General features: G+C 45.3%; 1 protein-coding gene across 5 annotated transcripts in view; it reads left to right on the forward strand.

Annotated features, from left to right (window-relative positions):
- The window catches only part of PPP1R12A (protein phosphatase 1 regulatory subunit 12A), a 342147-nt gene that overhangs the window by 196133 nt on the left and 129297 nt on the right, over nt 1-16717 (forward strand). For all 5 annotated transcript variants that reach the window (XM_063927386.1, XM_063927383.1, XM_063927385.1 and 2 more), the window contains one exon: nt 9680-9796. In XM_063927386.1, coding sequence (XP_063783456.1) covers nt 9680-9796 — 117 coding nt within the window. The remainder of the gene's footprint in view (nt 1-9679; nt 9797-16717) is intronic.

The raw sequence follows: 16717 nt of genomic DNA on the forward strand, positions 1-16717 counted from the left end.
TAATTCTATTTCTCGTAGTCCGTAGTGGATGCTGGGCGCCCATCCCAAGTGCGGATTGTCTGCAATACTTGTACATAGTTATTGTTAACTAATCGGGTTCTTGTTGTGAGCCATCTATTCAGAGGCTCCTCTGTTATCATGCTGTTAACTGGGTTTCATATCACAAGTTTTACGGTGTGATTGGTGTGGCTGGTATGAGTCTTACCCGGGATTCAAAATCCTTCCTTATTGTGTACGCTCGTCCGGGCACAGTATCCTAACTGAGGCTTGGAGGAGGGTCATAGGGGGAGGAGCCAGTGCACACCAGATAGTCCTAAAGCTTTCTTTAGATGTGCCCAGTCTCCTGCGGAGCCGCTATTCCCCATGGTCCTTACGGAGTTCCCAGCATCCACTACGGACTACGAGAAATAGAATTATCGGTAAGTAAATTCTTGTTTTTATTTTTTTTTTATGTCGTTTTCTTCGTAAAGTGACTGTGAACCCCAATTAGGGCACAGTATCCCCTCTCATGGGCAAGGTGCCTCGCTCCTTTGCCGCTGCCTTCAGAACAGGTTACTGTTCTGAATTGTAGTCCTCGTAGATCGTAAAGTATGAAAAAGTTTAAAAAAAATTGTGAATAACTCATGTCGACTCTTGTCCATGTCGACCAATAGTTATAGACCCAATGAGTATCGACCTAAGTGCAGTCGACCTAAAGACTGGATCCTGGTATAATAGACAGTGTCTAGTTAGACAGTCCATAGATATACGCCACATGTTAGACAGTCAAAAGGTAGACATGAAAAAGTAGACAGTATAAAAGGTAAACAGGATCGAAAGGTCGACATGAAAATGGGCGACATAAAAAAGGTAGACTTTTTTTTCCCCCCTTCATTTTTGGGTTTGTGTGGATAGTTTTGTCATCTGGGACCCCTAACTGTAGAAAGGCATACCCTCGCGGGGCTCGCCATGCTTCGGTCTCGCTGCACTCGCCACAAGGTTTATAACCAACTCTATGCCGACATTGATAAAGAAGGTATAAAAAAGTCCAAAAATATGTAAAAAATTTAAAAAATTACCTTTTTTATGTCGGTCTTTTGACAATGTGGCCCTAATCTCTGTCTAACATATGGTGTCTATCTATTGACTGTCTAACTAGACACTATCACCCGGATACCAGCTTTTTAGGCGTATTTGGTTAAAACCTTTGATACGTTATATAGATTTGTAAGGGTGTGTACACACTGTGAGATATTTTCTTTCGATTTTTACTATATAGTCAAAATCGCAAGAAAAGTTAGTGCAGATCGCAAGGTGAAAGTCACCTTGCGATCCCGATGCGCAGTCCCGCCAGGTCGGTATCGCAAGAAAAGATAGACTGTGCAGGCAAGTCAATCCTTGCTAGATCCGTGTACTATCTAGTTCATCTCACATGTCAATGACATCTCACATAAGCCAAAATCTCTCATAAGCCAAAATTGTAAGCACACACAGTCCATATCTCAAGAAAAGTTAGTCATAATCGGTGGTGCTGGGCTGCGGGGAGTTCAAGGGAAATCACAAGTGAAAATCGGGCATAGCAAGGATCTTAGTGTGTACACACCCTAAGAGCACAGAGAAATATTTATGTATATATAGGTCTTTACTGGTTTATACCCTTTTATATAGGGTTAGGTTTGCAGTATATAAAAGTTGGTTTTGCTGGCCCGAAGAGAACTGAGAAATGTGTATCTAATGTAAACCAAATTAAAACAATATAATTAAACTGAAATCTTATACATGTTGAGTATCCCTTATCCAAAGTTATTTTGGATATCGAATTTTTCCGTATTTTGGAATAATTGCATACCATAATGAGATATCATGGCGATGGGACCTAAGTATAAGCACAGAATGCATTTGTTACATATACATATAATACACACAGCCTGAAGGTCATTTTAGCCAATATTTTTTATAACTTTGTGCATTAAACAAAGTGTGTCTACATTCACACAATTCATTTATGTTTCATATACACCTTATACACACAGCCTAAAGGTCATTTAATACAATGTTTTGTAATAACTTTGTGTATTAAACAAAGTTTGTGTACATTGAGCCATCAGAAAACAAAGGTTTCACTATCTCACTCTCACTCAAAGTCCGTATTTCGGAATATTTGGATATGGGATACTCAACCTGTACTGTAGCTCATACTTTTTTTTTTTTTTTTTTTTTTATTCATCCAAATGTAAAGATGGGCATATAGTAGCTCTAGCAATAAAACTCTTGCCACGCATAATTGCATTAAAGTCTGTGGTTCATCTCCTTTTCAACATATTGTTTATTGAATGCAACGGCAACCGCTCGACTTACATTATCATGTTAGGTTGCTGTTACGGTTTTATTGTTTGCGTGTTCTGGCTATCCACATACGTAATAAGAGACATTTGGTGATGTCACCAGAAATAATAATCTATGTTGAGTTGTATGTTCTTGTGTTTGCGTGGGTTTCCTGCATGTGCTCTGGTTTTATTTTCAGAGCGTTTGTGTGTACGATAGGTAATATATAATTTCTGCAAATATATTTTGACACACTTGGACTGGCCTTTATCTAAAGTGTTTCACAGTCTATTTGCAAACCTGTTCTGTACTTCAAATTCACAGTTAAACATATTTTCTCTGACGTCCTAGTGGATGCTGGGAACTCCGTAAGGACCATGGGGAATAGCGGCTCCGCAGGAGACAGGGCACATCTAAAGAAAGCTTTAGGATCACCTGGTGTGCACTGGCTCCTCCCCCTATGACCCTCCTCCAAGCCTCAGTTAGATTTTCTGTGCCCGACGAGAAGGGTGCACACTAGGGGCTCTCCTGAGCTCTTTGTGAAAGTTTTAGTTTAGGTTTATTATTTTCAGTGAGACCTGCTGGCAACAGGCTCACTGCATCGAGGGACTAAGGGGAGAAGAAGCGAACTCACCTGCGTGCAGAGTGGATTGGGCTTCTTAGGCTACTGGACATTAGCTCCAGAGGGACGATCACAGGTTCAGCCTGGATGGGTCACCGGAGCCGCGCCGCCGGCCCCCTTACAGAGCCAGAAGAGCGAAGAGGTCCGGAAAAATCGGCGGCAGAAGACTTTCCTGTCTTCAGATAAAGGTAGGCGCACAGCACCGCAGCTGTGCGCCATTGCTCTCAGCACACTTCACACTCCGGTCACTGAGGGTGCAGGGCGCTGGGGGGGGGCAGCGCCCTGAGACGCAATAAATCGATAGAAAACCTTTTATGGCTAAAATAAATGCATCACATATAACTCCTGGGCTATATGGATGCATTTAACCCCTGCCAAAACATACAAGAAAACGGATAAGGACGCCGAGAAAGGGGCGGAGCCTATCTCCTCAGCACACTGGCGCCATTTTCCCTCACAGCTCCGTTGGAGGGAAGCTCCCTGTCTCTCCCCTGCAGTCACTACACTACAGAAAGGGGTTAAAAAAGAGAGGGGGGCACAAATTAGGCGCAGTATAAACAATACAGCAGCTATAAAGGGAAAAACACTTATATAAGGTTATCCCTGTATATATATAGCGCTCTGGTGTGTGCTGGCAAACTCTCCCTCTGTCTCCCCAAAGGGCTAGTGGGGTCCTGTCCTCTATCAGAGCATTCCCTGTGTGTGTGCTGTGTGTCGGTACGTTTGTGTCGACATGTATGAGGAAAAAAAAAAAAAATGATGAGGAGACGGAGTAGAGTGTCTGTAATAGTGTTGTCACCCCCTGGGGGGTCGACACCTGAGTGGATGTACTGTTGAAATTGCGTGACAGTGTCAGCTTTGTATAAAAGACAGTGGTTGACATGAGACAGCCGGCTACTCAGCTTGTGCATGTCCAGACGTCTCATACAGGGGCTCTAAAGCGCCCGTTACCTCAGATACAGACGCCGACACGGATACTGACTCCTGTGTCGACGGTGAAGAGACAACCGTGATTTCCAATAGGGCCACACATTGCAGGATTGAGGCAATGGAAAAAGTTTACACTCTTCTGATAATATAAATACCACCAAAAAAAGGGGTATTATGTTTGGTGAGGAAAAACTTCCTGTAGTTTTCCTGAATCTGAGAAATAAAATGAGAAAACACCCCCTAGGAGGGATAAGGCGCTCACACGCTTGTAAGAACAAGGGCTCTACCCTCTCTTGAGATGGCCGCCCTTAGGGATCCTGCTGATAGAAAGCAGGAGGGTATCCTAAAATGTATTTACACACATACTGGTGTTATACTGCGACCAGCAATCGCCTCAGCCTGGAGGTGCAGTGCTGGGTTGGCGTGGTCGGATTCCCTGACTGGAAATTTGATATCCTAGATAAGGACAGTATATTATTGCCTATAGAGCAATTAAAAGATGCATTTCTATATATGCATGATGCACAGCGGAATATTTGCCGACTGGCATCAAGTATAAGTGCGTTGTCCAATTATACCAGTAAAGTGGTCAGGTGATGCGGATTCCAAACGGCATTTGGAAGTATTGCCTTAAAAAAGGGGATGTACCCCAGGTCGCCTCTCAAAATAAGACGCCGTATTATCAGGCGCAGTCCTGGTTGGCAAGCGGACAAAAGGGTTCCTCTTTTCTGCTCGTGACAGAGGGAGAGGAAAATGGCTGCAGAGATCAGCCAGTTCCCAGGAACAGAAACCCTTTTCCGCCTCTGCCAAGCTCTCAGTATGACGCTAGGGCTTTACAAGTTCAGGCACGGTGGGGGCCCGTTCTCAATGAATTTCAGTGCGCAGTGGGCTCACTCGCAAGTAGACCCCTGGATCCTTCAGGTAATATTTCAGGGGTACAAATTGGAATTCGAGACGTATTCCCCTCGCCGTTTCCAAAAGTCTGTTTTACCGACGTCTCCCGCTGACAGGGAGGCAGTTTTGGAAGTCATTCACAAGCTGTATTCCCAGCAGGTGATAATTAAGGTACCCCTCCTGCAACAGGGAACGGGGTATTATTCCACACTATTGTGGTACCGAAGCCAGACGGCTCGGTGAGACCGATTTTAAAATCTAAAATCTTTGAACACTTACATACAGAGGTTCAAATTCAAAATTGAGTCACTCAGAGCAGTGATTGCAAACCTGGAAGAAGGGGACTACATGATGTCTCGGGACATCAAGAATGCTTACCTTCATGTCAAAATTTACCCTTCTCACCAAGGGTATCTCAGGTTATGGTACAGAACTGTCACAGACGCTGCCGTAGGGATGGTCCACGGCACCCCGGGTCTTTACTGAAGTAATGACCGTAATGATGATATTCCTTCGAAGGAAGGGAATTTTAGTTATCCCTTACTTGGACGATTCCCTGATAAGGGTGAGATCCAGGGAACAGTTGGAGATCGGTGTAGCACTATCTCAGGTAGTGTTGCGGCAGCACGATTGGATTCTCAATATTCCAAAATCGCAGCTGGTTCCGACGACTTGTCTTCTGTTCCTAGGGATGATCCTGGACACAGTCCAGAAAGAAGGTGTTTCTCCCGGAGGAGAAAGCCAGGGAGTTATCCGAGCTAGTCGGGAACCTCCTAAAACCGAACCAAGTCTCAGTGCATCAATGCACAAGGGTTCTGGGTAAAAATGGTGGCTTCCTACGAAGCAATCCCATTCGGCAGATTCCACGCAAGACTTTCCAGTGGAACCTACTGGACAAATGGTCCGGGTCGCATCTTCAGATGCTTCAGCGGATAACCTTGTCACCAGGGACAAGGGTATCCCTCCTGTGGTGGTTGCAGAGTGCTCATCTTCTAGAGGGCCGCAGATTCGGCATTCGGGACTGGGTCCTGGTGGCCACGGATGCCAGCCTGCGAGGCTGGGGAGCAGTCACACAGGGAAGGAATATCCAGGGCTTATGGTCAAGCCTGGAGACATCACTTCACATAAATGTCCTGAAGCTAAGGGCCATTTACAATGCTCTAAGCTTAGCAAGACCTCTGCTTCAAGGTCAGCCGGTGTTGATCCAGTCAGACAACATTACGGCAGTCACCCACGTAAACAGACAGGGTGCCACAAGAAGCAGGAGGGCAATGGCAGAAGCTGCAAGGATTCTTCGCGGGGCGAAAAACCATGTGATAGTACTGTCAGCAGTTTTCATTCCGGGAGTGGACAACTGGGAAGCAGTTTTCCTCAGCACGACCTCCACCCGGGAGAGTAAGGACTTCACCAGAAGTCTTCCACATGATTATAAACCGTTGGGAAAAACTCGACAGGTATTGCGCCACGTCAAGGGACCCTCAGGCAATAGCTGTAGATGCTCTGGTAACACCGTGGGTGTACCAATCAGTGTATGGGTTCCCTCCTCTGCCTCTCATACCCAAGGTACTGAGATTGATAAGATGGAGAGGAGTAAGCACTATATTAGTGGCTCCGGATTGGCCAAAAAGGAATTGGTAACCGGAACTTCAAGAGATGCTCACGGAGGATCCGTAGCCTCTACCTCTAAGAAGGGACCTGCTCCAGCAAGGACCTTATCTGTTCCAAGACTTACCGCGGCTGCGTTGACGGCATGGCGGTTGAACGCCGGATCCTGAAGGAAAAAGGCATTCCGGATGAAGTCATCCCTATCCTGATCAAAGCCAGGAAGGATGTAACCGCAAAACATTATCACCGCATTTGGCAAAAATATGTTGCGTGGTGCGAGGCCAGTAAGGCTCGACGGAGGAAATTCAACTGGGTCGATTCCTACATTTCCTGCAAACAGGAGTATCTATGGGCCTGAAATTGGGGTCCATTAAGGTTCAAATTTCGGCTCTGTCAATTTTCTTCCAAAAAAGAACTAGCTTCAGTTCCTGAAGTTCAGACATTTGTTAAAGGGGTACTGCATATACAGCCTCCTTTTGTGCCTTCAGTGGCACTTTTGGGATCTCCAGGTGGTTTTTGGGTTCCAAAAGTCACATTGGTTTGACCCACTTAAATCTGTGGAGTTAAAATATCTCACAGAAAAAGTGGTCATGCTGTTGGCTCTGGCCTGGGCCAGGCGCGTGTCAGGATTGGTGGCTTTATCCTGTAAAAGCCCTTATCTGATTTTCCATTCGGACAGGGTGGAATTGAGGACTCGTCCTTAGTTTCTCCCTAAGGTGGTTTCAGCGTTCACCTGAACCAAACCTATTGTGGTGCCTGCGGCTACTAGGGACTTGGAGGACTCCAAGTTGCTAGACGTTGTCAGGACCCAAAAAATATATGTTTCCAGGACGACTGGAGTCAGGAAATCTGACTCGCTGTTTATCCTCTATGCACCCAACTAGCTGGGTGCTCCTGCTTCTAAGCAGACTATTGCTCGTTGGATTTGTAGTACAATTCAGCTTGCACATTCTGTGGCAGGCCTGCCACAGCCAAAAATCTGTAAATGCCCACTCCACAAGGAGGTGGGCTCATCTTGGGCAGCTGCCCGAGGGGGCTCGGCTTTACAACTTTGCCGAGCAGTTACTTGGTCAGGAGCAAATACGTTTGTAAAATTCTACAAATTTGATACCCTGGCTGAGGAGGACCGGGAGTTCTCTCATTGGGTGCTGCAGAGTCATCCGCACTCTCCCGCCCGTTTGGGAGCTTTGGTATAATCCCCATGGTCCTTACGGAGTTCCCAGCATCCACTAGGACGTCAGAGAAAATAAGAATTTACTTACCGATAATTCTATTTCTCGTAGTCCGTAGTGGATGCTGGGCGCCCATCCCAAGTGCGGATTGTCTGCAATACTGGTACATAATTATTGTTACCAAAAAAAATTCGGGTTATTGTTGTATTGAGCCATCTTTTCTAGAGGCTTCTCTATTATCATGCTGTTAACTGGGTTCAGATCACAAGTTGTACAGTGTGATTGGTGTGGCTGGTATGAGTCTTACCCGGGATTCAAAATCCTTCCTTATTGTGTACGCTCGTCCGGGCACAGTATCCTAACTGAGGCTTGGAGGAGGGTCATAGGGGGAGGAGCCAGTGCACACCAGGTGATCCTAAAGCTTTCTTTAGATGTGCCCTGTCTCCTGCGGAGCCGCTATTCCCCATGGTCCTTACGGAGTTCCCAGCATCCACTACGGACTACGAGAAATAGAATTATCGGTTAGTAAATTCTTATTTTCATATACAATTTCCCATTGTACATTTCTATTACTGTTTCAGAATTGAATATAGAGCCCTTGGATATGTTTGTTACTTACGTTTCTGTTTTAAAATAATGATGATGTTACTCTGTTGGATTGTGGCTGTATTGGAATTGATAGTGGTGAACGAGGAAGTGCTCCAATACAACTCATGCTTTGCTTATTTCCTTTCATATTCTCAGGATCATTCTCAGCTGCGCATTGTTGTACTTATTTCATCATTAAATACCATAGTGCTCCCTCACTTATGAAGTTTCCCAGTTACCTATGACCTTAAGTAACCGTAGTAATTAGTAGTGTTCTACTTTTTGTTTACTTTTGGATAGATAGTATTTGGAAATGTGTTTGGCTTTAAATGTATCTACCCAACGTGCCAGAATACTGTATGCTGTCAATGATTACTTGAAAATGTTATGATACGCGATTGTTCTATTTGCTATGTGACTTGTGTCTTTATATTTATAACTTATTTATTTATTGCCAGTTATATATTCCGCCGCGCTTTACAGAGAATATTTGGCCATTCACATCAGTCCCTGCCCCAGTGGAACTTACAGTCTATATTCCTTAACACATTTACAGGCGCACACATATTTGGGTTAATTTTTGTCAGAAGCCAATTAACCTATCAGTATATTTTTGGGTTGTGGGAGGAAACCGGAGTACCCGAGGGAGCCCACGCAAGTACGAGGAGAGCATACAAACTCCACGCGGTTAGGGCCATGGTGGGAATCGAACCCATGACCTCAGTGCTGTGAGGAAGTAATGCTAACCATTAAATCCATCTGTATAACTTACTGTATTTGTGCTATTTTTATCTGAATGTATTAATTTTTATTGAAATAAGGTTTTTACTTATGCTTTAATAGTTATAACTTTGTCAAAATTATGTAATGGGTACAATCTGTTAAAATGAGCTATTTCCTGTTCTATAGAGCTGAAAGTCACAGAAAGTTTTTCTAGTACGGATTGTATACCCGTGTCTTGTGTAAGTGAAGTGTTAAGTTTCCCAGAGAGGAGCAGTTATTTGCATAGTGATCCTAAGAGACATGCTCTGACTTTCTGTTTGAGTTTTGTTGTACATTAAAGCTTGTGTGGGTGGCTTTACTGGAGTGAAACGCTAGGTGAATAGGGTTTACGAGTTCCTATATTGATTTGATGGTTTCACTCATCCTATGTTTCATTTTAATTTGTTGCCGCTGCATGTAGTGCACAACCAGATAGGGTTTAGCTGCGTAGAGCCTGGCCATTAGGGTGTCCACACCACAAACTTTTAGTGCATTTTTGCTTGCCACCTCAGGAAGCGCAAGAAAAATGCCCCCCAAACCTGCAACTCTTGTTCCTGATTGGAGCAGCAAATGATTTGCTCCATTGGGTGCCATCTAGTGGCAGTCGAGGGGAAACAATTGAATCGGCCCCATGTACTTCTATCTCACATTATTGCCTGTTGTGTTCAATATACTTTTCCAGCTAAGACACATGCATTTTACATGTGCTTAACCACAAGAGAGACAGCAACAAAGAAAACCTTGTTTTGTAAATGAATACATCAATGCAATACTTTAAAATTGGGATTTCTGTTTTGAACAGGGAATCCTCTTTTGGTTTATCTCGTATCGGGGGATCCTATACAAGAAGAAAATGGGAGGATGACCTGAAGAAAAACAGTTCTGTTAATGAAATTTTAAATACAACCTATCAAAGAAGGTGAGCATTAATCGTTTTGGTATAAGAAAGAAAATATATAGAACTTTAAGAAAAAAAAATAGATGTACAGATCTATTAAAAACAGCTGGTGTGTAAAGAATGCATGTTATGGTTTATTAAATATTAGAATTGTTGTAGTCAGTTACAAAATATCTTTCATTAAGAGCAGTAAACTTGACAGCATATCATATTGTAAGATATTTTTATACTAAAAGGTTAGATTAGGTTGGTCATGCCATTCTGCTGTGCTAAGCTCTGAAGTAGGTTCCATCCTTATCTATCTTGCTGCCAGGTGTCCTTATCTATCTTGAAAGCCCACCAGAACAGATGCAGGTTATTTTCTGGTATCCAGCAGCAGCAGTTCTCCTTCCTATTTCTGTAGAGTCTTTCCTGTCTCCATTCTGTATATTTTGCGGTGCCACATCCTCCTGAATTGTGCAACTATAGGTATCCTTTTGTTTTCTTTGCTCATTTTCTCTAAATCTGGGAAGGGTAGTGCATCCAGAGCTCAATATGGAAGAGAGACAGTAGCAACATTTTATTTCTGTGCTTCAAAGGCAACACCAAATTGTCTCGTGGCTCAGTAAATAGTAGATGCCCTGTGTGTGAAATATGAGGGGAGGATAAGCAGACACACTTGCATGCTTGTTGGCAATGCCAGACATACCCAAGAAATCTCCCTCAACAGCTGCACAGAGATACTCTTTCTTTCTCCCTCCGTGGAAATCCATGGGCCCACAGATGATAACATAACTACTCCTTGCATCTACGACAATCCCCATTGGCCTCCACCTGGATGGCAACTGATGGACATTTTTTTTAAACTGATTACATTTTCTTGTCCACGTCTGGTGGTTCCCAGCCTCTGACTTTTAATCCCATGTCGACTGTGAGGTGGCAGACTTACCCTGATGATTATTACACTAGGAAGCTGGGAATGGATGATCTAGTGTATATGGAAAGACAAGAAATCAGGGGCAGCTAAGAATGAGATTCCAGACAATTCACCTTTTAAAGAAAGAGACGGTTTAGGTTACATATTTTGCTCAACTGGAGGACATGCGTTCAGCAGCGTGGGCTAAACCGAATTAGCAGATTGTTGTATCCCGCTGATTTCATTACCCCTCTACCTAGTGAGGTTATGCAAAACTGCAATACTCTTGACTAAAGTGGATCCTCACATACAGATGCAGGCTTCATCCAGCATGAGAATAGTTGCAACCCTGATTAGTTTTTATTGGTACATGGGCATGGTATCTATTCACACAGCGGCAGCAACGGCAGCTATTTTAGCACGGGGCAGGGTGCATTTTGCCCTTTAAAAATCGGACAGGACACGGCTCCCTGCTAAAGCAGCCTAGCGTGAAGACCGAGATAATCCGTTAACAAGGTCTGGTGGTGTCCCTTTTGCCTCGCGGACAGGTGTCAGTACAGTCTTCCATAAAGATCCTGCAGACGATGGTGTCCATCGTCTTAGCGTTGCTATTTTCAGGTTCATTTACAGGCATTAAAGAATGATCTATTATCTAACCTACACTAGGTCAGTTATCTGTTCAGAATGGCCCCAGGGCTGTATCTGCCACGCTGCTGGTGGCTGTGAGAGGGTATAATCTGAACTAGGGTTGCCTGTTTTCCATCTGAGACTTGGAGTATGTTGTCAACAGATGCCAGCCCATGAGGCTAGGTACCTTCTCTCTTCAGTCCCAGTTACAGGATCTTGGACATGGGAGGAGTCAGTGCTTCCAATAAATGTGCTCAGTGATTTTCAACACACTGGCTTATTCTTGCAAGGAAGGCCCAACGAGATACAGTTCGATAACGCAATGGCTTTGGAATGCATAGAATAGAATTCCCTGGTCATGAAACAGACCAGCAGGATCATGTGGTGGGCAGAGCAAAATCTTCCAGTCTTGATTACGGTGGTTCATATGCCCAGAGTGAAACATTGAGAAGGCAGACTTCCTCAGCAGGCAATCACTAGGATATTGTTCCTCCATCAGGAGATTTTAAGCACCTCGTGGGCGGGTGGAGATGAGATGTTGACATGTTGGTATCTCTTTTGAATTCAAGGCTTCTGCTGATGGATGAAGGATCCACAGGCTGTTTAGTAGATCCTTTTTTGATCTTCCTATGTCTTCAGGTACTAATTGCTCCAAGGATCTGCTGTAAGGAATAAAGAGTTTACTTTTATTGTAACAGTAGACTGGCCAAGCATGGCAAAAGGCCAAGTGCGACAACTACTAGAGGACTCGATCTTGCATCTTGGCTTTATTCATCATCTACATTAAGGCCTTGATGCTTAGAATACCTGTTGTGGCCAATAATCAATCGACCAGACACAGGTTTCTCCCCGGAAGGGGCTTAGCGCTACAAGGTACAGTAGGTTTCTGGTAGCTGACAGACACTTGGGGGCCAAGGCTCCTTTCAAACCTATCTCCTGACAGTGTCTTTACCCACCCAGGCTGATCACAAGTAGGTGGACGCCTGCTGCATTTCGGAGTCTGTGTGTTGAATTGTCTCCAGGCTCCTGGATTTTGTGCATCGTTTTCAGGGGTTACATAATCGACCTCGGAGATAATCCACCACTACGTTTCTTCATGTCCACTACTCCTAGGGATGCGGAAAGGAGCTTGGCCTTAGACCATGGTCTTCATTCCCTACATTTGGAAAAGGATTTTTGCTCCAGCTCCGGTGTCTGAGAGGAAACAAGGTTTTTAGTCCACCCTATTCCTTGTTCGGAAGCCGTCCTCCTCCTTCCGCCCAATTTTGAGTCTTCGTACCTTAACACCATACTTTGGCTGGATCATTTTTAAATTTAATTTCTTTGATAGGTAACTCAGGGCATGGATACCAACGTTGGCAGGTATAGCAGAAATACTTTCTTTAGACTTTCTGCTCATAAAGGCCGATTCAGCTTCTCCATTGTAAGTGCATCTGGACTGGACGGTTCAGGTACTTCAGTATTGCAGCTAGAATCTGAATTTTAAGATGTCACACTTGGTACCTTTGCAGCATCTGCTGTTCTTAGGGGTGGTCTTCCACATCTGTCTACAAGAGTGTTCCTGCCAGAGTCTAAGGTGTTTGGTCAGGTTGGTGCTGGTTGTTCCTTGCCGGACATTTTGCTGTGCATGGAGTTGTTGGGCACAGTGGTCTCAACAATCCTGAACATTCAGTACGCCTGGTACCATTCTTAGGAGTTCTGGTGCAAGATCCTCCAGCGTGGGCCAGGGGCCACCAGGTTCCTCTCATCTCGGTGTCTGTTTCTGTCCACAAGCACTTCACTCCCTACAATGGTGTCTAGTTTCAGGTAATCTGCTCGGAAGCCAAACCTTGGCCTCTCCGGTTTGGGTCATGGTGTCCACGGCGCAGGTCTCCTTGGGTTGGGCACTGTAACGCTACGTATTTGTCTTTTAGGCCATTGGTCACGGTCGGAAACTGTTCTTCAGATCAATGTAGTTGGAGTTTCAGTACATCTTGTCCGGCCTGCCAGTGCGGATTCAATCAGACGTAAATCAGCAGGATGGCAACCGGAGCATGGGGGTCCTTTCCTGGGTGGTGTCCTTTTGTTCTGGCAATCTCTGCATGGATTATTCGAGTTGACAGTTGGTAAGCAGACTTCCTAAACTGAAACCTCTTTCTCCTGGGATACCCCAGGCCTTTCATTGTATCTTCAAGGTTCCCCTGTTTAGTGTGAGGTCCAGGGACCTGCTGGATTTTGTGGTGGATGCCATGATCGTTCCATGGGATCTCTGTCTGTCATATTATTTCCAACCCGATCTCACTGTTGTCTCTGTGACTGCTGCTGATAAAGAATCCGCAGGTAATGCTAATCCTGATTGCAGCACACTGGCCATGCAGATTCTGATAAGGATTTCAAATAGTTGAGGAGTCCTGTGTGGCATCTTCCAGTTCTGCTCAGGCCAGGTCAGTTTCTGCTCTAGGAACTTTCTCGTTGGCCTTAATGGTTTGGCAGTACTTTGTGTTTTTCTTCAGTGGTACGTGTTTTGTTGCGGGCCTGGAAGCCAGTTTCATCTCGCGCTTGCCACAAGATCTGGAGACTCTCTATTTTGGTGTGTGAAATACAGTTTTCATACTTCAGATTTCATTGTCCTCGATTCTTGGCTATAGGGAGGTTTGGAGGTGGGTTTTCAGGCTGTTTTCTATTCTGCATATATCAGCTCTGTCTTTCTTTTCAGCAGCGTTTTTACTTTTTTCCAGAAGTTGAACCTTTTTGTAAGGTGTGCCTTGAACCTTTTTGCAAGCCTGCTTTTCCCCGTCAAGCAGGCTTTGTCAGGACGAAGCCTGCTTGACAGGGGGAAAACGTTGATGAAGTAGAGGAGGGGGAAGCGGTGACTGCAATAACACGGACAGCATCCCTCAAAGTTTGCCAGCAAACTACCTTCTGCAGACTAACAACTGGAATCACTGGACAACTTTTGACCAGCAAAAGGTTTGGGTACAAACTCTTCTGACTCTGAAATATCTGTTTTCAGTTAACTACTTTGGACAAGTTTTTTATTTATACCAAATATGGACTATTTTTAATTTACACAAAGTGGGTTTGAGTAAGGCGCATCACTCCCACATAATTCATTTTTCTCTGACGTCCTAGTGGATGCTGGGAACTCCGTAAGGACCATGGGGAATAGCGGCTCCGCAGGAGACTGGGCACAACTAAAGAAAGCTTTAGGTCACCTGGTGTGCACTGGCTCCTCCCACTGTGACCCTCCTCCAAGCCTCAGTTAGATTTTGTGCCCGGCCGAGGTTGGATGCACACTAGGGGCTCTCCTGAGCTTCTAGAAAGAAAGTATAGAATTAGGTTTTTTATTTTCAGTGAGACCTGCTGGCAACAGGCTCACTGCAGCGAGGGACTAAGGAGAGAAGAAGCGAACCTGCCTGCTTGCAGCCAGCTTGGGCTTCTTAGGCTACTGGACACCATTAGCTCCAGAGGGATCGACCGCAGGCCCAGCCTTGGTGTTCGGTCCCGGAGCCGCGCCGTTGTCCCCCTTACAGAGCCAGAAGCAAGAAGAGGTCCGGAAAATCGGCGGCAGAAGACATCAGTCTTCACCAAGGTAGCGCACAGCACTGCAGCTGTGCGCCATTGCTCCTCATACACACTTCACACTCCGGTCACTGAGGGTGCAGGGCGCTTGGGGGGGGCGCCCTGAGCAGCAATAAAAACACCTTGGCTGGCAAAAATACCACAATATATAGCCCCAGAGGCTATATATGTGGTAAATACCCCTGCCAGAATCCAGAAAAAAGCAGGAGAAAAGTCTGCGAAAAAGGGGCGGAGCTATCTCCCTCAGACACACTGGCGCCATTTTCTCTTCACAGTGCAGCTGGAAGAAAGCTCCCCAGGCTCTCCCCTGTAGTTTTCAGGCTCAAAGGGTTAAAAAGAGAGGGGGGGCACTAAATTTAGGCGCAATATTATATATACAAGCAGCTATTGGGGAAATTTCACTCAGTTATAGTGTTAATCCCCACATTATATAGCGCTCTGGTGTGTGCTGGCATACTCTCTCTCTGTCTCCCCAAAGGGCTTTGTGGGGTCCTGTCCTCAGTCAGAGCATTCCCTGTGTGTGTGCGGTGTGTCGGTACGGCTGTGTCGACATGTTTAATGAGGAGGCTTATATGGTGACGGAGCAGATGCCGATAAATGTGATGTCGCCCCCTGTGGGGCCGACACCAGAGTGGATGGTTAGGTGAAAGGTATTAACCGACAGTGTCAACTCCTTACATAAAAGGGTGGATGACGTAACAGCTGTGGGACAGCCGGCTTCTCAGTCCGCGCCTGCCCAGGCGTCTCAAAGGCCATCAGGGGCTCAAAAACGCCCGCTCACTCAGATGGCAGACACAGATGTCGACACGGAGTCTGACTCTAGTGTCGACAAGGTTGAGACATATACACAATCCACTAGGAACATCCGTGACTTGATCCCGGCAATAAAAAAAATGTGTTACACAATTCTGACATTAACCCTCTAAAAATGGGTTTTTATGTTGGGGAGAATAAGCAGGCAGTGTTTTGTTCCCCCATCAGATGAATGAATGAAGTGTGTGAAAAGCGTGGGTTCCCCCCGATAAGAAACTGGTAATTTCTAAAAAGTTACTGATGGCGTACCCTTTCCCGCCAGAGGATAAGTTACGCTGGGAGATATCCCCTAGGGTGGATAAGGCGCTCACACGGTTGTCAAAAAAGGTGGCACTGCCGTTTTAGGAACGGCCACTTTGAAGGTACCTGTTGATAAAAAGCAGGAGGCTATCCTGAAGTCTGTATTTACACACTCAGGTACTAGACTGAGACCTGCAGATCGTGCTGCTGCAGCGTGGTCGGTGACCCTGTCAAACATGAGAACATATTAAAGACGTCGTCTTATATATGAGGGATGCACAGAGGGATATTTTGCCGGCTGGCATCCAAAATGAATGTAATGTCCATTCTGTCAGGAGGGTATTAGAGACCTGTCACTGGACAGGTGATGCTGACTTTAAAAGGCGCATAGAGATTCTGCCTTATAAGGGTGAGGAATTATTTGGGGATGGTCTCTGGGACCTCGTATCCACAGCAACAGCTGGGAAGAAATATTTTTACCTCAGGTTTCCTCACAGACTAAGAAAGCACTGTATTATCAGGTACAGTCCTTTCGGCTTCAGAAAAGCAAGCGGGTCAAAGGCGCTTCCTTTCTGTACAGAGACATGGGAAGAGGGAAAAAGCTGCACCAGTCAGCCTGTTCCCAGAATCAAAATTCTTCCCCCGCTTCCTCTGAGTCCACCGCATGATGCGGGGGCTCCACAGGTGTAGCCAGGTACGGTGGGGGGCCGTCTCAAAAATTTCAGCGATCAGTGGGCTCGCTCACAGGTGGATCCCTATTTCATTCAAGTAGTATTTCAGGGGTACAAGCTGGAATTCAAGATGTC

The sequence above is a fragment of the Pseudophryne corroboree genome, chromosome 6 (assembly GCF_028390025.1).
Source record: "Pseudophryne corroboree isolate aPseCor3 chromosome 6, aPseCor3.hap2, whole genome shotgun sequence".
Lineage (NCBI taxonomy): Eukaryota > Metazoa > Chordata > Amphibia > Anura > Myobatrachidae > Pseudophryne > Pseudophryne corroboree.